The 24324-nt window shown below is 42.6% G+C and overlaps 1 protein-coding gene across 9 annotated transcripts in view; it reads left to right on the forward strand.

Annotated features, from left to right (window-relative positions):
- Positions 1-24324, forward strand: part of RIPOR2 (RHO family interacting cell polarization regulator 2) — a 211576-nt gene that overhangs the window by 156317 nt on the left and 30935 nt on the right. For 7 of the 9 annotated variants that reach the window (XM_059880414.1, XM_005223782.5, XM_005223781.5 and 4 more), the window contains 7 exon segments: positions 3902-4028; positions 7495-7650; positions 8355-8433; positions 10185-10208; positions 11592-11645; positions 15459-15608; positions 19942-20005. In XM_059880414.1, the coding sequence (XP_059736397.1) occupies positions 3902-4028; positions 7495-7650; positions 8355-8433; positions 10185-10208; positions 11592-11645; positions 15459-15608; positions 19942-20005 (654 nt within the window). 9 annotated transcript variants of the gene reach the window in all.

Here is a 24324-nt window from a genome sequence, read left to right on the forward strand (position 1 = left end):
CCTGGGATTCTCCAGGCAAGAACACTGGAGTGGGTTGCCAAATGTCTGCAGTTTCAAAAAAGTATTCTGCACCATATCAATCATACATAAATCCATTTCCTTTACAAAAATTCAAGCAATATAGAAAAATTAAAATGTTTCTGACTGCCACTCAATCCGACCTCTCCATGGACTGTCTATGTATACTTTCAGAACTTTTCAATTCATGTACATAATTTTATATTTTGTTTTCAACATTCCTGGTATCATGCTCTAACTTATTCTGCAATTTGTCCTGAGGGAGGGGAGTCTTTCTGTGTGGGCATATTGTTATAACTGCTCAGGTTATGCCATAATGTATTAATCATTCCTATAATGATTAATATTTATATCATTTCCACTTTTCTCCTATTACATAGTTGACTGTCATTAACTTCCCAGTATATAACTTTTTGTGAAGTTGAGTATTTCTACACAGGAGATAGCAAAGAGTAGATGTGACATATTGAAGGATAAATGTGTTTTACACATTAAATAGAAGATACTACCAATTGTCTTCCAAGCTTTGGGTATCACTTTATACCGCTATTAGCAGTGATAATGCAATTCTATTGATATTAGTACATCAGTCCTTTCTTTAGGGGAAAGCATTGCTTCAAAGAAACATCGGCTAGTAAAATGCAAATGACAAGAAACCAATTTCGAATCCTTAAAGCCTGCAAATGAGTACGCGTAGCTTTAGGGATAGTTTTGCTGGAAGAAAGCAGGTCTGTGAGAGTTTAGGAAGCCAATGAGCAGCTTGAGGACTTAAGGCTCCAGGAGGTGGGAGTGGTGTCATCAAAAAGATGATAGCAGAGTTACAGAGTACCTAGCCACAGGGGAATGGCTGAGGCTGCTGGAAGACTCGTAGCCAAGTAGTCACCCCCACTTCAGGGTTAGGGGTATGGGCAGGGGGGTGCTTTGTGCACCCTTACCCATCATCCCTCCAGCTCTTCCCTTTCTCAACCTACTCCTTTTTCTCAAGAGCCTAACTTTGTGCAGAAGCCCTCAAACTTATTTTATGACTCTCCTTAGGCAGTGAGTCAGCCTCCAGGGGAGCTGATGGCAGGATAGGGATCTCAGCCTAAGCCAGCTATCAGCCAAATTCTTCTCTGATAGATAATGATCATTTCGCAGACCAGATAGGCAAAACAGAACATTCACAAAACTGCTTACCCCTCTTCCTGTTCCCAGCGGGCATCCATTCAACAAGTAACTGTAATGAAAAGTGTCTGAGGACATCCCGAAGCAATTTACAAACTCAGAATCCAAGGCAGACGTTTTTGTTCTCAAGAAGTGTGCCTGGAGACACATAGTTTTTTGAGGCAGAAGCCTGGTGTGTCTCCCTTTGCCTGGCAAAGCAATAAAGCTATCCTTTTCTTTAAAAGAAGCAGCAGCTTTCTTACCTGGTACCGAAAAAAGGGAAGGGGTAAAATTATTTCACTATCCAACTCTAATGTTTAATTCATTTAACATTTAAACTTTCCAAAGAGAGGCTTATTTAAGACTCTTTTTTAAAAGTTGGATATTTGAGAAATTGTAACAAATTGTTTTGGTTGGGTTTGAAAATTTCAACCAATTCAGCATCATCCTTTTTTTCTTTTCTGGGCTGAGCATCAGAACCACCTGCAGTCCTTTTCAAAATCCCAATACTCAGGTCCATGTCAGTTATATCAGAATGCCTAGGAGTCCGTGCAACTACTGATCCAGTGGGTAATAGAAAAACATCTTTTTTGTTTAAAAACGTAATCTCTAGGAAGTCAAAACAATAACACAGTTAAAATATTTCACACACTTTTAAGTCTTTTTCCCATGACCAAAGCTTGCCAGGACGCAACAGACCTATTGAACAATAATTGACAAAATGAGATATGAAACTGACTAAATTTGCCAAATTGAGACTTTAAGTTATGTTTTATATAACAAAATTATTGAGTACAAAAAGAACATGTTTTCCTAATATTTATTAAATTTTCTGGACCTTTTTCTTGATATTTATTACAGTTTCTTGATATTTGCTATGTTTACATGTGATGCAAAGTAGCACAGGCCCGCTTTATGAACCTAAGAAGGTGTTTTTAATGAAAATTGGACAGACTTCTTAGTAAGCAACAAAGAACACTTAGGAGGACCTTATTAAGGATTTATGTGTAAATCATGGTTATTTTTTAATGTTGGGGGTGGGGAGAGGCAATCAGAAAGAGTCTATTTGCACTACATTTTGTCCTGCCATTCAAGCATTAGATATTATTATTGAATGTGCATACTTCTACATCATCATGGCTTTTAAAATTCTGGAGAATGCTCCCAAATTTCAGCCTCCCTGCCCCCATCCCTAGCTGGAATGGATGGGATGCCTGTCCCACCCAGATCAAAGAGCAACCTGTTGCTCACTGCAAAGCCTCTTGCCAAGTGAGTCAGCGCCAGTGTGCATGCAAGAATGCATGCAGCCCAGAGCTGCTTTCTCCTCAGTGGCTGGGGAGGAGGGGGTTTAGGAGCCTGCAGCCTCATGGGGAAGGGACTGTTTGTTCTTTTCTCTCTGGGGAAGCAACTCATTCAGACCTCCGCCCATGACTGAGCTGCTTCCAGGAGCTCTGAGCCGCTCTCAGTGATAATGGACCACAGGAGCGTTCTGCTGCTGTTTTTCAGCTTTGCTTGCTTGTTTGCTGGGTTTTTTAAGGGCAACTATTGATGCTGTTGGTGTCTGCCCACTTTGGAAGTCTTTAGCCCGGACAGTGGCTGTGTCTCCTTCCTCCTGCTGGCCCGTCCCCCTCTCTGGACTGAGGTAACCTGCTAAAACAATGGTATGTGCTTTGACTCTTCTTGATATAAAAGGAATAGAATTACCTAACTGTTCTAGGGCAGTCCTTTGGGGAAACTAATCTTAGGCTTCTGTGCAGCTTAAGTTTTGGTTTTTTATTAAATATTTATTTCTCTGTTATTTATTTGGCTGTGCTGGGTCTCAATTAGGGCACATGGGATCTTTTATCTTCATTGTGAAATGCGGGATCTTCAACTACGGCATTGAGACTCTTAGTTGCGTCACGTGGGACCTAGTTCCCTGACCAGGAATTGAACCTGGGCCCCCTGCAATGGGAGCTCTGAGTCAGCCACTGGACTACCAGGGAAGCACCTGAGGTTGTGTTTTGACAACGCATCTTGGTCAGCGGTACCAAGTCTTTACAAAAGGCGAGCTGGTGACTGAAATAGGGGTGTGTGCTTTCTGCTATATTTTCCCCTTTCCCTTCCTTGCCTCTTCTCACGGGTTCTTATCATAACCTAGATTATCACTACTCTTGTGAGCACTCCCTGTGCGCGTCTTTTTTTTTCACTGCCACAATAGCAGCATGATCTGATCTTTCAAAATATACTTAAATGTAGAAAAAGGGAGAACAAGTTTAAGTAAGCTCATCTCTCAGGAAACCTAGTGTTTTTTGTCTTGTGACTTCCAAGTGTAGAATTCCACCCTAAGACTGAGCCATGCTTTGAATGTGACACAGAGCCTGTCTGAAACTTGACTTGGCCTATTTGTGTGCTTCTGCTGTTGTTATTGCTGTTCTAAATGGAGGGAAACATTACAGAGTTTTCATGATTTGGAAGGTACGGTTGAACCTTGTTTAAAAAAAATAATCCCTGAAGGAACCCTAAAGTAACTGATAATGGTGTCTAATTTATATTTATTTATGTCTTCGTGTGTTTCTTTACCTAAGAACTGAACCCTTTGGGTTAAAAAGAACATGTCATAGGAAAGAAGTCTTAGAAGCATCCAACAGCCTCATGACTCACCTTATCCCATGTCACTTCCTATTATCATTGACAGGCTTAGCATGTTTTCTGTTTGAACCTGCCTGTTATTTGCCTTAATCTTTCCATTGTCTTACAGGACTACCAGCCAGACTCCCAGAAAACATGTTGGTAGGATCCCAGTCCTTCTCACCTGGAGGGCCCAATGGGATCATCAGGAGCCAGTCCTTTGCGGGGTTCAGTGGCCTTCAGGAGCGGCGATCCAGGCAAGTCATGATGGGTCTCTCCTGGGACACAGCTTGAGAGGGATGCAAACCCTGATGCTCTGAACAAAGTCTGCATCCGTGTGGCCTGGTCAAAACACACACCTGTGCTGTTTTAATCTCTTTCATGAAAAAGATGTAATGTTCCCCAAATTTCTATTATTTAAGAATTGCTCCTGCAAAGAAGATGGCTGAAGATTTAGGACAAGCTAGCAATACGTGTGCATAGCTCTCCCTACCCCCACTCCACCCCCACCCCATGTTTTTCAGATCTTTTGATACCTGTTGCTAAAGTGCCTCCAAACGTTTGAGCCCATTTATCCTCTAACCAGTAACAACAGATTTGCCTTTATCCGCACATCTGCTGATACTGAGCATTTTCTAAAAATCTTTCTCAGTCTTTTAGATCATCCCTAATTGAGGTTAAATGTGTTTTCATAAGTTTACTTGTCTTTTGTCTTTACTTGGAAACAAACAGTTCATTTACATCCATTGCCTATTTTGAGGGTGGACATTTACATATTTTCTTACAGAATAGTAAAGGTTCTTTATATACCCATTGCAGCACCATCTATGGTAGTCTTTTCCTGCCAATTTAAATTGTTCTTTTTTTTCTTTTCACCTTTTGATCCCCTTGGCCCATTTCTCCTACCTGGCCTTCAATCCCTGCCTCTGACAGCCACCAGTTGGTTCTCTATATCTCCGAACTTGGTTTTTCTTTTTTTCCTTTTAGATTGTACATTTATCTGACTTACTTCCTTACGTATGATGCCCTCAGGGTCCTTCTATGTTGTCACAAATGGCAAGATTTCATTGTTGTTTATGGGTGAATAGTATTCCTTTTGTTGATGATTTCCTTTGCTTTGTAGAAGCTTTTCACTTTTTTAGTTTGATGTAGTCTTCCTTGTATATTTTTGCTTTGGTTGCTTTTGCTTTTGGTGTTTTATTCAAAAAGTCACAGCCAAGACCTGTGTCAAGGAGTTTACTGCCTATGTTTTATTTTAGGAGTTTTATGGTTTCAGGTCTTACATTCAAGTCTTTAATCCATTTTGAGTTAACTTTTTTATATGGTGTAAGAGAGGGTCCAGTTTCATTCTTTTGCATGTAGCTGTCCAGTTTTTCCAGCACCATTTATTAAAGAGACTGTCTTTCCCCCATTGTATATTCTTGACTCCTCTGTCATAAATTAATTGACCATATATGGGAGGGTTTATTTCTGGGCTCTCTATTCATTGATCTGTTTCCAGATCAATTCATTGATCTGTACTGTATTCATTGTATTCATTGATCTCTATTCACTGGTCACAGTCTGACCCGTGCCAGACTGTTTTGATTACTGTAGCTTTGTAATAAAGTTTGAAATCACCCCATACCCCTTTTTGAAGCACATTTCCATTGTATTTGGGGTATCTGAATTGTATTTGTAATTGGGGGATTATTTTTGGTATGAAGTTATGCAGTGGATAAAGACTGCCTCTGCAGACTGACTCTGGGGAGCAGATGTCATTCAGACACAGGCTTGAGAAAGTTATTCTGCACTTTCCCCAGTATCTCCTCTCATCTAAAACAGAACCTAGGCGAACTCAAGAAAGAAAAGACAGGTAGTGAAATAAGTAACATGGAATACAGTTGGTCCTCAGGTTTTCTGACGTGATCACGGTCTTGCATTCTTAGGGGCTTTGTGTGTTTTGCAGTACATTGTCCCCTTTGGTACACACAGTGATGGCAGAGGAAGGTAACTCAGAATTAACCTGGAAGGTGCACACCTGCCGCACTCAGAGGTCACGGCTTTCCACTTGACAGCTGGGTCAGTGAGTAGTCTGGCCTCTTAGCTTCCTAATCAGATCAGTAGCCTGGGGTTAAGTTACCATGTGTCCATCTTACCACTGTAGGCTGCCTCCCTGCCACTAATAGAGATTTTGAGGATCAAGGAACTAAGATCCTGCAAGCCTTACAGTGCAGTCAATAAATAAATAATAAATAAAACTTAACAAAAAAATCTATCCTCAGAGATACTGCAGGCTTGATTCCAGACCACTGCAGTAAAGCAAATATCATAAAAAGCGGGTCGCATCAATTTTTTGGTTTTCCAGTGCATATAAAGGTTACGTCTATACTACACTGTAGTCTATTAACTGTATAATAGCATTATGTCTTAAAAAAAAAAAATGGACATACCGTAATTAAATACTTTATCGGTAAAAAATGCTAACCATCATCTAACAACGCAGGACTGCTGCACATCTTCAATTTGTGAAAAAACACAGTATCTTTGAAGTGCAATAAAATAAGGTGTGCTTGCCTACAGAATTAGCCCTTTGTCATGCTCTGACCCTTTATTTCGGAGAAGGCAATGGCACCCCACTCCAGTACGCTTGCCTGGAAAATCCCATGGACGGAGGAGCCTGGTGGGCTGCAGTCCATGAGGTCGCTAAGAGTCGGACACAACTGAGCAACTTCACTTTCACTTTTCACTTTCATGCGTTGGAGAAAGAAATGGCAACCCACTCCAGTGTTCTTGCCTTGAGAATCCCAGGGACGTGGGAGCCTAGTGGGCTGCCGTCTATGGGGTCACACAGAGTTGGACACAACTGAAGTGACTTACAGTACAGACCCTTTATTTAAGATGTATTCATTCACATCTCAGTCGAATTTGCCTTCTTTTTATACTTTTATTTACTTATTTACGTTTGGCTGTGCTGACTCTGTTGGTGTGCTTTCTCTAGTTGCAGTAGCAGGGGCTGTTCTTTAGTTGCAGTGCTCAGGCTTTTCATTGCGGTGGCTTCTGTGGTTGTGGAGCATGGGCTCTAGGGCATGGAGTATGGGCTTAACTGCTCCTCAGCATGCAGGATCTTCCTGGATCAGGGTTGAACCCATGTCTCCTGCATTGGCACGGAGACTTTTTTTTTTTTTTAACTATAATACAATTTTATTTTTTTTTAACTTTTTAATTTTATTTTATTTTTAAACTTTACAATATTGAATTGGTTTTGCCAAATATCAAAATGAATCCGCCACAGGGCAGGGAGACTCTTTACCAATGAGCCACCAGGGACGCCCCCCAGTCAAATTCAGTAGATGCTTACACCTTATGTCACATAGTGAACATATGTTTTTACTGGATTATATCCTTCTGCCTATTCATTATTTCTACCTAGAAGTGTGTGTCCTTGGCTTCCCATGAGGATTCAGTGATGTAACATGCTTTCATTTAGAGTGTACATTATCTACAGCCAGGCTTTGACTCTGGGTAGCCACTGCCCAGCCAAACTTCCAGATTTCAGCAGTTAAATCTAATACCACAAAACAAAATGTAGGATGGCTCAGATTTATTAATATGCAAGGGAATGTTACCTACCCCAAAAGACACTAATGCAGACACAAGATGATTAAAAGGCATTTCTTTGATCAGATCACTTCGGCTGCCAGAGACTCAAACCATTTCAGCTTTTCTTTTCTCTTTCCATAGATGTAACTCCTTCATTGAAAATTCCTCCGCTGTCAAGAAGCCTCAGGCCAAACTGAAGAAAATGCACAATTTAGGACACAAAAACAGCAGCCCTCCCAAAGAGCCTCAGCCTAAAAGGGTGGAAGAGGTCTACAGGGCTTTAAAAAATGGACTTGAGTAAGAACATCAAACCTAATGATACATTGAAACCTTTTTCCTTTCTAAAATCCTCAGGAGGGTCAGAAAAGCTAGTCTTGTAAGATAATTTTAGAATGTCTATTTCTGTAGCATGATTGCACCATAATTGAGGAAACAGTAAATGAGTCCGAAAGATAAGAACTCTTCTGGTTTCCATCATAGCCAAACATTGAAAGAGACCTGAAAAAGTAATATATTTATATTTAACTCTGCTTTGGATTTCACTTCAACAATGGTAGACAGGCATATCTGTTCTAGAGACTGCTGAAGAAGGGTTCTAAAACCTTCCCAAGTATATTATAGCAATGGCTTGTCCAGAATAAAACTTCCCTAGTGTGTGGTGAGATGTGTACAGTCAATGTCATGTGGAACTTCGTTGGGATTCCATGAGCCCAGACCCAAGACTGACTCCATAGTACGTACCCCTCCCTCTTCATTGGTTTTGCTTTCCTGCACTGCCAGCCTCATGGGGTTCTCCTTTTAGACCATCTGGATGATATCAGAGGCAACTGCTAGAGCTTTCAAAATGTGGAGAGTTTGGAAAAATGCAGAGCCTTTCCTTCACCAGCTCTGCACTCCACAGAGTAAGGTTCAGGCTCTCAATCCCCCTGTTCAGGTCATCATCAGCACTGATCCACTCAGTAGTCATGGAGTTCACGATCACATCTCTCTTATCTTTACAGTGAGTATCTGGAGGTTCACCAGACAGAGCTGGACAAGCTGACAACTCAGTTAAAAGATATGAGAAGAAACTCTCGCCTGGTAGGTACTAATCATTAAGATGTTAACACAGTCGGGTTTTGGGGTGGGAGAGGAGGCGCTGCTAAGTAACTTATCTTACTGGATGAGCATAGGATGAGGAAGAAGCTTCAAGAAAAGCAGATTCAAGGGGCAGAGTACCATCTGCTTCCAGATGTGTATTTTAATGCTTTATTCTTAATATGTTCCAGTATTTTCCAAGCATATTTATGCAGACAAACTTTGTAATCAGGAAAAAAAAAAAACTTAAAAATAAATTCCCTATACCCCTCCTCCCAAGTAATATAAGGAACTGAAAAGTTGGGATTTTCCTTTGGGAGATAGTGATGCACAGGGAAGCCTGGCATGCTGCAGTTCATGGGGTCACAAAGAGTCGGACACAACTTAGCCACTGAACAGCACCACCACCATATTTTTAGTGTTGGAATTTGGAGCCCAGAACTTTTATCTCCAGTTTTTAAAAAGTAATAGGTGAGTGATATCAGAAAGGGGAAGGAAGCTCAAGAGGCCATTGTTAGGAGAAATCAGAGGAGTCCTTGAGCCATTTCAACTGCACATGGTATTGTTGGAGATTCTTACAAGTTTCCTCTATTCTGAATCTGTGAGGGCTTCTCTGCTTGAAGAGGTGTTTCTAATGATTTTAAATGATTCTGTTAAGTCCTAAATGATATGCCTTAATGTTCCAAGGCATCAGAAAGCCCGGGAAAAGTCTACATACACAAGGTTCAGATATACATGAATAGCTGTTATCTTTTTTAAAAGATGTGCTAAAATGTATATTTTTGTCCTGAAAAGCCTGAAATATACAGGCTTAGGGACTTCCCTAGTGGCTCAGTTGGTGAAGAATCTGCATGCAGTGCAGGAGACCCAGGTTCGATCCCTGAGTTGGGAAGATCTTTTGGAGAAGGAAATGGCAGCCCACTCCAGTAGTCTTGCCTGGAGAGTTGCCTGGAGAAATCCATGGACAGAGAGGCTGGGTAGGGGTTAAATTCTTCACAGAAAGTTGAGGTTTTATATTCTAATGATATTAAAGGATAAAGTGCTCCCATTTATGTGGAACTCACTGTGGAGTGGCCTTCAGAGCTTTTGAGTGTCCTTGACAGTCCTCAGCGGCAACAAATGTTCCTCTTTGGAGAACAATGGTGTGTGGATGGACACTTCCAGCAGGACTAAGTGTTCCAAAAAACCCTTCTGATGGGGGCTGTGGGCTTAGTGTACTGATGCTCCTGTGATATGGTGACCCAGGAATAAACATGCTTTAAAGACAATTTGTGGAAAGCCTGTCACCGCTCTCAAGGACTCTTCTTAAATATCAATTTTTATGTGTTTAAACAGGAAGGCAAGTCTTTTTTAACACATATATCACTGCTATTTTTCATGTTAACATTAAAAAAATTTTTTTAAGTGAAGATGAATTTCTGTGCCCCTCACTATGTAAAAGAGAGGAGAGCTCAAAGCAAGTGAACATTTTACAGCTCCCAGGGGGAGCAAGGACTGGGCAGGGTGCTGGAGACACAGAGTATAAATAAATACTAGCTCTTAAAAATATTCTTAGTGGTATTTAAAATAACCCAGATTTTTGCTCTTTTAAAGCAAATGGAAAAAGTCCAACAGAACATTTTGGAGTTGATCATTATTTCACTGATAATGCAGAAATGCAGACAAAATCCTTCGATTCATGTCAGTAACGGTTTTGAGGGAACTATGTTTTAACCCGGATACTCTTTTTTTTTTTTTTTTTTTTTTAATTTTAGGGTGTGCTGTATGACCTAGACAAAGTAAGTTATTGTTCTGTGTTCAGGGCATTGCTGGGGGGGAAGAAACCCTTCATCCTTGAGAAGTCAGCAATCTCCTCTTAGGTCCAGCTAAGGTCCTAGAGAAAGAGTTCATGCTTTTATCTAATGAGAATGATGTAAGTACTATGATCTACAGACTCAATAATGTGTTTAAGGTCACTTTTGTAAAAATGCCACCTGGTTTCAGGGTTTCTCAGTGTGCTACTAAGTTTAAGAATTTTCCAAGTGTTTAAAGGTCCATACCTGTGTTCTCTCTAAACGGGAACTATCATATTTCATCAAATGGAAGAAATCTTTGATTGGAAAATACATCATTATCTTATGTGCCACTAAGAAAAAGAGTGATTCCAGTTAAACTGTGACACATTTCTTTCTTTTCACTTAAAAAGTGTACTTTACATTTAGTGACAAACTCTTATATGTACATATTTTTTAAAGTTATATGCAATGTTGTCTCTTTCCATGCCTTTCTGTATATTTGAGACCTTTGATGCTGAATCCTAGTATAATCTGTTTGCAAATATTTTAAAGGGTAATTAAATTTAATGTTTATAACTCAAATGGAAGAGGTGACACATAACTAACTATGATTATCTTGAGGCAGGCACAGACTGCAGCAGTTGTAAAATGCACCCTAGTTTCAGAAACATTAAAATGGGGGTGAGTTCATCTTTGAACTGATAAAATGTCATTATGAAGGAATTTAAGTATATTCCAATATGATACTGTCCTGCCAGAAATCCAGGAAATTCAATTTCTTTGGCCTCCCTTGATGTTAAACATAAGGATTCTAAAAGCTAGCTCAAGTTCATCTTTCAGCGTGTGTATTCAGTATTTTTAAAAAATACTAAGTTGATACTAGAGAATCTTTTAAAGTAGTAACAGAGATAGGAAGAAAGGGGAAATAGTTAACAATTTCTGGCATTTTTGAGTATGAGATAATAAAGATAGCCACACAGGACTTCCCTGGTGGCTCAGTGATAAAGAATCCACCTGCCAATGCGGGGGACACAAGTTCCATCCCTGGGATCCCTGGTCCAGAAACACCCACATGCGGTGGAGCAACTAAGCCTGTGCAGCACATTGAGCTTGTGCTCTAAAGCCTGGGAACTGCAACTACTGAAGCCTGAGCACCCTAGAGCCCATGCTCTGCAGCGAGAAGCCACCGCAAGGAGAAGCCCGTGCCCCACGACTAGAGAATAGCCCCCACTTGCTGCAACCAGGGGAAAGTCCCGGCAGCAGCAAAGACCAGCACAGCCAAAAATAAATGAAGTTGTAAAGTTAAAATCTTCAATAAATAGCTACACGTGTCTAATCAGTGAAACTGTAAATGTCTGTACTGTTTCAAACTTCTTCTAATTCCAGCAAATTAAAACGATCGAAAGATACATGAGACGCCTGGAGTTTCACATCAGTAAGGTAATTGACATTCCTCTTGTCTTTGCCTGTTTTTCAGTTCTCGGTCACTAATCAGTATACCTTTGGCCTGAACGTAGCATCTAGTCCATGGAGAATTTCTTATCCAATTGATTCCTAGCCTGATTAGCAGTTAAATCCTCTAACAGGCAGTACAGTTGGAGGAAAAAAATAAGAATGGAGAGCCTGATGAACTAGCACATTTTTTACTCTGCTTCAGTTCAGCAGATATTTAGTAAGTGTTTCCTGTGCAGTGTGCCCAGTGACTAGTGTAGAATACAGCTTCAGTGTGGTCTGGTCAGAGATAAGATTGCACCAGACTGACCCTACAAAAATCTTCACACTTGCTTAACTTTACACTTGCGTCCCACATATAACGGTTCTGTATCCTTCCTTGATAAAGAAGGAACCCCCATAATCTTCTTTATCAAGGCCTTTAAAATACTTAACCACAGCTGTAGTATAGCTCCCTCAATCCTTCTCATGCTTACTTAAGTTTCTTCCACCCTTCTTCACATGGCTTGGTTTCCAAGTTCCTTTTCATCCTCACTGCTTCCCTCTGTGTACTCCAGTTTGTCAGGGTCCCTGATATCCAGCCCTGAACCCTACAAATAGTTGACTGATGGTCCCACCACCCTAGCATGGAGTGGGACTATCCGCCGTCATTCTGGACACTGTCGGCAGTATTGGCATAACCTAGAAACAATTTCCGTTTGAGAGCAGCTGAATCACACTATCAGCAATTCCTGTTCTCATCTGCACCCATCAGAGGCACCCACTCATCTTCCAAGTGTGGAGACTGGAGGTTTTAGCTGTTCTCTCTACTAGGAGTCAGAAGTCTCAGGTTCACTTCCATCTCTGCACATACTCCCTGGGCTGTATCATCCAGGTGGACCTTGACTTCCCACTCTGTGTAGTGAGCCTGGAGTTGCACGTAGTCAATCTAGATGATCCTAAGAATCCTTTCCAGTTTAGAATTCTGTGATGATTTATATGTCTGTAAACGTTTATATGATACTGCCTTTGTACATTCCTACTTTGAAAGATATTTATTACCTTGGTAAATCTGAAATTGCTCCTATTTCTGTTCAACTCAATAAGTAAAACAATGACATCCATTAGAAGATATTTATGTGGCAGGTGAGCTTTGAAATTACTCTGTTTAGTTGGGAAAATAGCAAGAAAACAGAATTAGTATTAGGAAAAAGTGTGTTTATCCATCTCATATCCATCATTGTAAGATATAACAATCTTAGTGGTTATTAAAGGTTAGTAACCCCCTATCTGTGGCATCTTATGCATGGATGCCTAACAAATCCTAACAAGTTATATTTTATTGACTCCATTTATTTGATGAGAGCCACTGCTAACTTACAGGACTTCCCTGTAGCTCAAACGGTAAAGAATCTGCCTGCAGTGCAGGAGACCAGGGTTTGATCCCTAGGTTGGGAAGATCCTCTGGAGAAAGGGATGGCAGTCCACTCCAGTATTCTTGCCTGGAGAATCTCATGGTCAGAGGAGCCTGGCAGGCTACAGTCTGTGGGGTTGCAAAGAGTCAGACACAACTGAATGACTAACACACACACACACACACACACACTGCTAACTTATAGGTAAGACAAATTCTTGTCTGCAGCTTCTGCTTAGGTGAGTGCAACCACCTAAATCCACCAACCCCAAAGATAACTAAACCCCTGCTTAGTTATCCTTTATGTGAAAGGTTAACTCCATTTGGCTAGGATAGACTAATATTTAAATGACAATAAATATGTATAACTGAATCGCTTTGCTGTACACCTGAAACTAACATTGTTAGTCAATGATACTCCAATATAAAAAAAATTAAAAATAAAAATATTTTTAAAATAAATGAAAACAAGAATAAACTATTCTTTAAATGTAAAGTAGTATACTAATCATTAGGGCTATACCAGTGGTCCAGTGAGCAGTTTCCTTATTGAGAGGATTACAGTCTCAGCGACTTTGGGAAAGAGGCTGAAGGGCCAGTCCCCCAGGAGGCCACACAGATGAGGCAGCCAGGCCTGCACTAGAAGAGATATCAGCTCCTGTGTTTCTAAGTCTCCAGGGGACCAGCCACATCAGACAATCTGCACCGTTTATTTAAATTCTCAAACTCCTCACCCATCGCTAAGCTACTAAATCAGCGTCTCAGAGTGAGGCCTGGGCATCAACATTTTAACAAGCTCACCAAGTGAGTCTTGGTTTGAATGTATGGAAACCACCCTCAGTGCCACTCACCAGCCAAAGGGTCTTATCAGCAGATGTGCCACCATCCCTTGGGTCCTATACCTCCCTCTTATTCAGGGACAATTCCACCAACCCCCAAGATGAAAGACTGTTGTTCCTTCCAGAGTTTTGATGATTCCTCTCAGAAAAATGGGGTGAATTGTCGAAGAGCAGCAAAGAATCCTTTAACCAAGAGAATCATCTTCAGTCTCTTAACATTCATGTACTCGGCTAAGCATCACTGACATCTGTATAGAGAGAGCCACTATGGAAAATTATACCATTAACAGGTAGTAGTAGTAATGCTTTTTAGTGATCAGCCAAAAGTTTGCCTTCAGGATAAAAGGGGAATCTTAAATGCTGAAATCCATCATATTCATCTCCACCTCCTTCTGAATCCACAGCTATAGCCTCCTTTTAGATAGAACAAAGTTTGTACGGAAATGAAAAATTCAAGTAGTCCTAGGTAGATAACTGCCTCCCAGAACATAGAATATTTAGTGATATCATGCTTTTTAATCTGCATGAAAATTCCTATAGTTAACTGAGGTTGGTGTGTTGATAACTGAAAATATTACAAGAGACTGTAGAGATCAATATCTGGAATAACTTGAGGTTTTCTCAGTGTAGGCACTGTTGACATTTGGGGATAATTCTTTGCTGTAGGGGCTGTCCTCTGTGATGTTTAGCAGCATCCCTGGCCTCTACCCACTAGATGCTAGCAGCACCTCCCAGATGTGACATTGGAATATGTCTCCAGATGTTGCCAGATGTCCCTTGACTATCACAATCACGCTGGATCGATTGAGAATTACTGCCTGAGAAGTATCAAGTGACTGTCAGGCTTATCTAATGAGTATGATCAATAACCACTTGCAAAGAGTATATTATTATTTAGAAGCCTAAGCGTAGAGGTATTGCAGAGAAATGTTCATTTCCATTCTTCCCATTTATGTTTTTAATTGTGGTATAATTTACATGCCAAAGATGTCACAGTTCTTATGTTCTGTTTGATAAGTTTTGACAATCATGCTTCACTCTAATTTTAAGAATAACTTGCCATTGTTTTCTGTCTTTTGTTGAGCCACATCTTTACAAAAATCATTTTCGATAAATAGTCTCACGTTCTTTTTAAAAAGAATTCTAAATCTGGATGTGTGACTATCACCTGGCGACACTCTTAAAATAAAGTGATAAGAGCCCAGTAAATGCAAGGTCTTCGCATCAGTGTGATACTGTACACACTCTTCCAGTGTTTGTTCCTCGTGTAAAAGACTCCTGTCCTCATTATCTAAACCTTATCTCACGCCGTCCACCAATGTTAAGTTCATTTTCATTCCATGCCGTTTGAAAAGAAAGCTCAGAGTAAAATCTTGTTTGAAATAGAAAATGGAACTGAGTGGCTGAAACAAAAATGATAGGTCTGTCTAGAAAGGATGGCACTTCTACAAGAGTCTCCTTTTGAGTTCAGAAACATAAAGTATCTTGAACTCTTAGCAATGGCCTGTGTCACTTCCTTCAAGTGGGATAAATATTGATCGTGTTCTTGTTTTGTTTTGATTCTGGCAGGTAGATGAACTCTATGAAGCTTATTGTATCCAAAGACGCCTCCAAGATGGTGCCAGTAAAATGAAGCAAGCCTTTGCAACGTCACCTGCCAGCAAAGCTGCCCGCGAGAGCCTGGCAGAGATCAACCGGAGCTACAAAGAATACACAGAGGTATGTGCCAGCCTGCTCGGCTGCTGAACTCCACCTGGCCTGACCTGAATTGAATTGTCAGGAACCACAGGGCTGCCCAGGTGGTGCTAGTGGTAACGAACCCACCTGCCAATGCAGGAGATGTAAGAGACACACGTTCCATCCCTGGGTTGGGAAGATCCCATGGAGGAGGGCATGGCAACCCACTCCAGTATTCTTGCCTGGAGAATCCCATGGACAGAGGAGCCTGGCCGGCTACAGTCCATAGGGTCGCAAAAAGTCGAACATGACTGAAGCGACTAAGCACACAAACATCCCGAGAACCAGGCACCCTGCAAGCTCATTCTACTCTTTAGAGAGAGAAGTTTTGCTGTTTGCATGTCTTGCATTTTCTTGAGGCCATCAGTGTAGTTTTTTAAAATGTCTCTTGGGTGGTATCATTCGTGGTATTTTGATTCAGCACCTTCTATAAACTCCAGAGCAAGTTACTTTCTTGGTCTGTGAGCTTCACCTGTCAGGCACACCCCTCCTGGTGGTGTTGTTCATGGACGTGCAAATCCACAGGATTTTAAATGCTGTGAAGCTGTTCACAGGACAAGTGTACACTTCTTTATGTGTACATTCTATGCACAAGTAGATTACAAAGGCATGTTAAAAATGTCAGCAAATGAATGAGCCACAAATGTGCTGGTTCTGCTCATTGAAATGCACTTCCAGATTCTCTAGCTTTATCCCTGCAAACTGAACAGACCTTGTGGTTAAGATGGCCACCCTGGATGTTGGGTTCACTAACCTCCTGCCTATGATTATTTTATTGTAAGAAATTTCCGTTCTATTGTAAAGGAGGGAAGAAAGAGAGTCATGAACAGAAGCACGCTTTCCTGCTTTCTGACGGTCTCTGGGGCCCAGACATACAACACAGAGAGGTCTTCGCTCCTCCAGGGGTCACCTGATAGCAGTGTCTGAGATGAAATGACTGAATTATTAAAACCTTCTCACTGTCCCATGTGTCTTTGTCCAGAGATCCAATGTCATGAATGAAGTCATCAGCCTGATGAGGGTCTACTGGACAGTTCCCGGTGTGAGCATCTGTCTCAGCCCTTGGACAGGAGGGACGTCTTAGATGACTTGCCGCAGGATCATTTCCTGTGTAACCCTCCAGCCCTGCCTCTTGTCTGAACCAACTTTGTCTTTTTTCATGGCTTAAAGCAGGGCTTCTTCACCTAAGTTCCCTTTTCGGGAGAATGCTTTTTTGAATGCATGAAATAAAGCCCATAGGAATTCAAAGGAAACAAATGATATTGAAATATAGTTAATTCAGTATTGTCAGCACAGTGATCAAAATATTTTTGAAACCAAATGTGTAGTACAGTACAAGACTGCTGCTTTATGAACACATCAAACTATAAGATTTAGCAACGGCTCCAATAACTATTGAAATTTCCAAGTATTGAAATGATTTCTCAAGATGCCTGCAACAATTGATGTGACATGAATGTAGACTTTTACTAGGTCCCAGTTGTACGGCTGTGGCTTGTTTTCTCCATTCATGATATACAGACATACTAGATTTCAGTTAGAGGTTCGTGGAAATAGCAACGTGACTTTTTCTTTTTTCCCCCATCCAAGTTGATGGAGCACAGGCTAAGACTCTCTGGCTTAGAAGCAGCCCTAGTTCAGGACACCTCATTTCCACACATCTCTGAAGTCAAAAGAGCAGTTGCCAGTGAGAGTGGCCATTCTCAGTACACACGCTGAAGACAGAGCAGCAGCCTGTGCCTGTCCCAAAACTTTTGTAGGGTGTTTCAGAAACACCCACCCATGGAACCCTGCTCAGTGTTATGTGACAGCCTGGATGGGAAGGGAGTTCGGGAGACAGTGGATACTTGTATGTGTATGGCTGAATCCCTTTGCTGTCTACCTGAAACTATCACTATTATTGTTAGTTGGTTATACCCCAGTATAAAATAAAAAGCTCTAAGAAAAAAAAAAAAAGAAATAACTGCCCCTGGTCAGGTGCCAAGACACAACATCATATTGGCTCACAAATTCAAGGTTGTTGTGTAGTATAATTTCAGCAAGAGGAGAAGGAAGGCCAGGACATCGGTAGCTTCCTACCTCACCTGACATCAGGTGGATTTGTGTCTTCACATAACCACAAAAAACAGGGATTTTATCACAAAGAGGGTTTAGGAATTGATGGTTCTGGGAGCCTTTTGCAATGGCCGCAGTGTTCATCCAGGGCTGCCTAGGGGAGACAGAAGACAATTCTGACTGTGGGTGTCCTCAACTGTTAAACTAGCTGTCCCCTGCCCCCACCAAGTTTCCTAAAGACTCTGGTCACAGTACTGACATGTATGATAACATCGTTGATAGATTTCTAGAAACAGTAATCCATTCCTTCCCAGAGACACCCAGTGCTCAGAGGAAGAAAATTTGTTTACAAAACTGAGACTTTGTTTTCAAAACTTTACAGCTGCACAGAGTTCAACCTCAGGAAGTTTTCCCCAGCTTTGCTGAGCTATTTGAGGTACTGACGTCTAAGAGTCAGAACCCCTAGCTTGCAAGTCAATCCTGAAGCCCTCTGCAAACAAAATCCAAATGGAAGCAACCCCTCAGCCAGGATGGGAGGGGAGTTTGGGGGAGAACGAATACATGTGTATGTATGGCTGAATCCCTTCACTGGCCACCTAAAACTCTTACAACATTGTTAATCGGCTGTACCCCAATACAAAATAAAAAGTTTTTTAAAAAAGATAGCATATGGAAGCAGCCCCTGTCCATGCTCATTGATCTGCCCAGACCACGGGCCCGAGCCCCCAAAATGTGATGGGGGAGGAGCCTGCAGATGCTGCCCCAGGGTGTCTGTGTGGGGCAGGGGGGCGGGGGGCACACGCAGGAGGCTGGCACAGGGCTTTCTGCTTAGAACATCAGAGGTGACGGCTGTGTGCTGTGCTTAGCCGCTCTATCGTGTCCGAGTCTTTGCAACCCCATGGACTATAGCCCAGCAGGCTCTTCTGTCCATGGGATTCTCCAGGCAAGAATACTCGAGTGAGTTGCCATGCTGTTCTCCCAGGGATCTTCCAACCCAGGGATCAAACCCAGGTCACCTGCATTGCAGGCAGATTCTTTACCGTCTGAGCCACTAGGGAAGCCCAAGAATACTGGAGTGGGTAGCCTATCCCTTCTCCAGCAGATCTTCCCGACCCAGGAATTGAACCGGGGTCTCCTGCATTGCAGGTGGATTCTTTACCAGCTGAGCTACCACCCGAAGCTTAAACTGGCCACTGCAGGAGGGCCTCCATGGGGGCAGCCCCTGGCCACAGCGCTTTTCTCTTGATTTCTAACTGTAGCTGCTCTGTTATTTAGGTCCTCAGACACTGAGGAAGTAGGCTGGGTGGTTAGACATCTAACCACAGGCAGAGATGGTGTCGCTCCTTTGTCTCCACTGTTCCCTCAACATTAGATGAGGAGAGGACGTTTGTCAAACCCAAGAATCATTTTGGGGGCCTCCTGGCACGGCAGCAGGAATCCTGCCTCACTCGCTTGGAGTACAGTTGAACTTCTCAGCTCTTTTAACTCCAAATTATTGTAAAGAAAATTTTCAAACCTACAGAAAACTAAAGACTAGTATGTCGACCGTCATTACTTTATTTAGACTTACCAGTTGCTAATGTTTTGCCATATTTGCTTTCCTTCTCTTGCATATGCTCCATTTTTTTCCCTTTTTACTAAGTCATTCGATAGTAAGTGGTAAATAATGTGACATTTCACCCCATAAATATTTTAGCACGGATGCTTTAATGAGAACCTGTGTAACACATGTTATCTTTGCATAACCACACACCATTATCACAACTAAGAATATTAATTACCAGTCACTGAATAGAATGATCTAACATCCTGTACATTTTCAGATTTCTCTTATTTGGTCCAATAATGTCTTTCATAACTCTTTTACTTTATTTACTTTCAAATCATGATGGAATCAGAGTTAACACATTACATTTGGTTGTTATGTCTCTTTAATCTCTTTTAACTAGAATTTCTATCCCATAGTACTACTGCCTTTTTATATAATCCAGGCCAGTTCTTTTAGAATCTTGCACATTCCAGATCTATCTGACTGTTTATAAGTTAACTTGGTCCTGTGCTCTAAATTTCCCACACACTAGAAGGCTCATTTAGGCTTAGGTAAAACATTTGGTCAAGATTGCTCCATGAGCAGGGTCGTGTAACTCATTGCAAACAGGTAAATGCCTCCGGTTTGAGCAGTGGTTGTCCACCCCTGTGAGAACATGGTGTGCTTTGAGAGAAGCTTAGTTCTAACGCTGGTCCCCTGTGTTCTTTCTAGAACATGTGCGCCATTGAAGCGGAGCTGGAGAAGCAGCTGGGGGAGTTCTCCATCAAGATGAAAGGTATCCTCCCCCCTGTTTAGAGAGGCAGGCATCAGCTCTGTAGAGCTCCTCCAAGTGTCACATCACACACTCTATTGTCCTTGCAAAGATTCTAGGCCACCCTCTCTCAGCCCTCCCCACTTAATTTATTGATGCTCCAGAACCTTCATCCTGAGCCTTGCCTACACACTTTAATATTTACTATAACAAGATCTCAAACATACACAAACATGGAGAGAATATTACAAGGAACCCCCATTGACCCATCACCTCGATTTAATAATTGGCAAGGTTTTGCCGCCTTTGCTTCATCTGGTTCTTTGTCTTTGTTTTTCCTTTGATGAAATAAAACTCATATGTGGGAGTCTCCCCCTGTAGACTGCAATATGCCTCTCTTAAAGAACAGGGACATCTTGGGACCTCTCTGGTGGTCCAGTGGCTGGGACTCTGCGCTCTCAGCGCCGAGGGCCCAGGTTCAATCCCTGCTCAGGGAACTAAGATCCCACAAGCTGCGTGGTGCTGTCGGGGGGAAAAACAATAGGGCATCTTACATCACCACATGCCAAGTATTATCACTTTTAATAAAATGAACATGCCTTTGTTACGAATCCATTCCACTGGCAAATGGCCCAGTCATCTTAAACATGAGTTGTATAGTTGGTTTGTTCAAATCAGGATCCATACTAGGTCCATACATTATCATTGGTCATCAAGTATCTGTTTTTAGTTTCCTTTTTATCTAAAACAGACCCCACTCTGTTTTGTTTTGTTTTTTCTTACCATTGACTTACTATGTTGAAGCCACTGTTGTACAGAATATCCCACATTCTAGACTTGTCTTTTGGCTTCTTGGTGTCATTAAGTTTGTTCGTTTATGCTCTACTTTCCTGTAAATGACCTACCAAGTTCTTTATTTTTAAATGCTTTTTAGTGTTAACCCTCCCAGAGGACTGTGCATTTTCCCACCGCCTTTCTGGTACTGACTCCAGAAAGTTCTACCCTAGAAGCAGTGTCTATTTGCACCACTAGCATCTTCAAGACAAAAAGAAGCTCTAGTGTTAGGAAACAGAGCATCCCCCAAGTGTCAGGCTAACAGCCCAGTGCCGGCAGGGCTCTCAAACGAGCAGCCCTCCCAGCAGGTCCTTCTTCCTTCTGAGTCTGGGCCATTTGCCCACTCACCGCGGGGAAAATGGCTGGTGTGTGCGCCTTTCCTTTGCTGAGGTGTCTTAGCAGCTGCACCTCTGGGTTGCTAGTGGGGATTTAATCACCCTCTTGCCTACTTTTTGCCATCAAGGGAGTAGGAAAGGGGAGCTTTTTTAAAAAAGCGTTCAACAGGAGAGCTTCATTTTCCAATGAGTCACCTATCAGGAGAGAGATTTTTCTGTCAAGTTCGATGCCTGGAGAGCTTCTCTGTATGAGTATACCTGCCAGTCCACACGACCTTGACCCTCAGCTGCCCACGTGGCTTTGTTCTTCTCTCTAGCAAATCCCATTGCCAGTCAGGCTGTTATTCAGTATGAAGTCTCAACACTTACTTCACTGCTGACGTGTGGCATCTGTGCTTTTTCAGATTTTTCAGTCCATCCTCTCCATTTTGAGTCCTCACCAGAGTCAGTGGTTCTAAAACCACTCGGGCCCTGCCCCCCTCTCAGCATGTCAGGGCGGGGCCCTGGAGTGTGTGTATTTTTCATCTTCAGGATGATTCTATCAGCAGCCTGCTTCTGGAAAACCACTGTCCTGGGTCAGCGTTTCACAGAGAACACTTCTCTCTCCTTCCCCCAACTCTCGAGACACTAGCCACGCAGGCTAGCACAATCTAGGGTCTCACAGCTGAGAGAAATTCCTGTCACACCCATCTTCTCACTGTTAACACAGGCAGTACCATATATCCCCTGTTTCTGACACTGTTATCAAATGCACCAATTTGGGGTGGGATGGTAATTTCCCCATTTCTGCCATGGGGAACAGGGTTAAGTGACTTGTCCCCAGAGTCACACAGTACTTTTTTTTTTTTTTTGCTGCAGTGCACTCCTGGGTTGGCATGTGGGATCTTAGTTCCCCAGCTAGGGATCAAACTCACGCTCCCTGGAACAGAAGCGCAAAGTCTTAACCACTGAACCATCAGGGAAGCCCTGGAGGTGGGAAGTTCTAACAAAGTTGAGCAGATAGGATAAAAGATTGCTCAAAGAATGTTCTTTTCTCTATGGGATGGTCATCCTCCACCCAGCACACAGGCATCCCAGGAGAGGTGTGGGAGAAAGGGGATCCCACCCACCAGATCTGGACCTCAGGCCTGGTGGTGAAGTGAGGACGCTGTGGGGACCCTGCCATCCACTGGGGAACTGGCTGCCCAGCTGAAGAACAAATCTGCGTTATGACGAGTTATCGTGATGGACGGACTGAACTTTCTGCTGGCTCCTGCTCTTCCATCACTATCCTTGACTTTGTTCTCTCCACCTACCCAATGAGCTTCCCTGGCTTCTATCTGGGTTCAGGGATCAGTCAAACCTGCAAGCTCACTTCCGCTTTCCTAATCTAACATGAAAACGTGAACTATTTCTATGAAGCCTTTCAAGGGCAATATCCCCATGAAAATCTTCCTTTTTCTCTTGATAAAAGGAAGCCAGTCACTTGCGCTGCCAAGAAATCTTGCATCTTTGCATTTAGCTACTTTATCTGTTATTAATTCTAGTAAGAAAAAATTACCGCTCCCAACATACATAGTGACATAAACTGAGAATATTTCATAACATTCTCAGACCTGCTAACTCAACTTCTTCCTGCCACACCCTTCCCCACTTCCCTTTTCACCCCACCCCAACACACAATAACAAAATCATTCTGTGGGGCTTTTGGCGGGGGTGGGGTAGGTGCTGGTGGTAAAAGCAATTGATCAAATGCTCGCTGAGCTCCTGCTGTTGGCCAGCTGCATCCTGGTAAACGGTCCCTGGCCTTGACCTCCACACAGTCTACTGGAGAAAATGGATGCATGAGCCAGTCCAGTCTAATTCAGTGGAATAAACAGCCTGCCTAACCAATAATATGGCCAATTGCTTAGAAGGCTGCGGGGAGGGGTGAGAAGGGGGACAGAAGCAGGGAAGAGAAAGGCTTCCCGGACGTAACTTTTGGTTAGAATGAGAGGACCTTGGGCTTCCCAGGTGGCACTAGTGGTAAAGAACCTGCCTTCCGATGCCGGGAGGCATGAGAGACTCAGGTTTGATTCCTCAGTCAGGAAGATTTCCCTGGAGGAGGGTATGGCAACCCACTTCAGTATTCTTGCCTGGAGAATCCTATAGACAGAGGAGTCTGGCGGGTGATGGTCCATAGGGTCACACAGAGTTGGATATGGCTGAGCAACTGAGCAAGCAGGAGAGGACCTTGGGAGGAGAGTTGTGGGGATCCTTGGTCCAGTACCAGGCTAAAGAGGAGGGTGCAGAGCCATCCACCAATGTGCACATGAAAAGATCTGGTCCTTTACCGAAATCAACTTCTTCTCCCAGTTATTACCTACTTCAAATTAAGTTCCAAGCAGTGTGTATGTCAAAAAGTCTGTCCTGGCCCTTGCAGCTTTCAGGGCAGGCCCAGCCCAGGAGAGGGGACATCTATAAGGGAGCCAGTAAATCTGCATTATTTATGTCTCAGCATAAATCCGTCAGGCCTGTAATGGGAGCTCCCAGCTATTCAGCTATTTGGCTGTTTTCCTTGGAGTAGAAAGTGTGACTTCCTTAGCTTCAGAACGGCTCCCCCCCAGTGCTAAATTTTGTTAAAATTGTCATGGATTTCCAACCAGCCTTTTCTCTGTGTACGTGCTGCCAGCCAACATGTGTGATCCTTTTTATCTTTGGAAAAGAAGATCCTTGTAGATCCTTGTAGAACTAGAAAAAAAAGGGATGCGTTCTTCTGGCAGAATGGCCCTTGAGCAAAGGAAAAGCAGGATGGGCAACTGCTCACTGTAGTATCTGGGGCTTCTGAAGGAGGTTGTGGGAGAACTGTTTCATCAGTCAGTCGAGTTTACAGTAAAGCATCTGCAAGAGGCAGGAAGACGCACCATGGAGATAAAAGGCCCCTCCGCCCCCCACCTCCCATGTCCTTCCCTGGTGCTGACCCCTGTGGTGGGTTTTGGAGTGGTCATCGTGAAAGCTCTGTAGACAGTGCCACGTTCATCCCCAAACCACTGAGGAACACGAAGCTTTCCCCAACTGAAAGTCCAAACAGGCCTCAGACCAGAGTCTGAAAGGAACCTGGCCAGGTTGAAAGGATACTTGCTAGGCAGTAAATGCAGCTGTTTCAGTTATGCCGTCAGTACCGTCAGTACCGTAATGGCTTACATAAGCAGATAG

This window comes from Bos taurus, chromosome 23 (assembly GCF_002263795.3).
Source record: "Bos taurus isolate L1 Dominette 01449 registration number 42190680 breed Hereford chromosome 23, ARS-UCD2.0, whole genome shotgun sequence".
NCBI classification, from domain to species: domain Eukaryota; kingdom Metazoa; phylum Chordata; class Mammalia; order Artiodactyla; family Bovidae; genus Bos; species Bos taurus.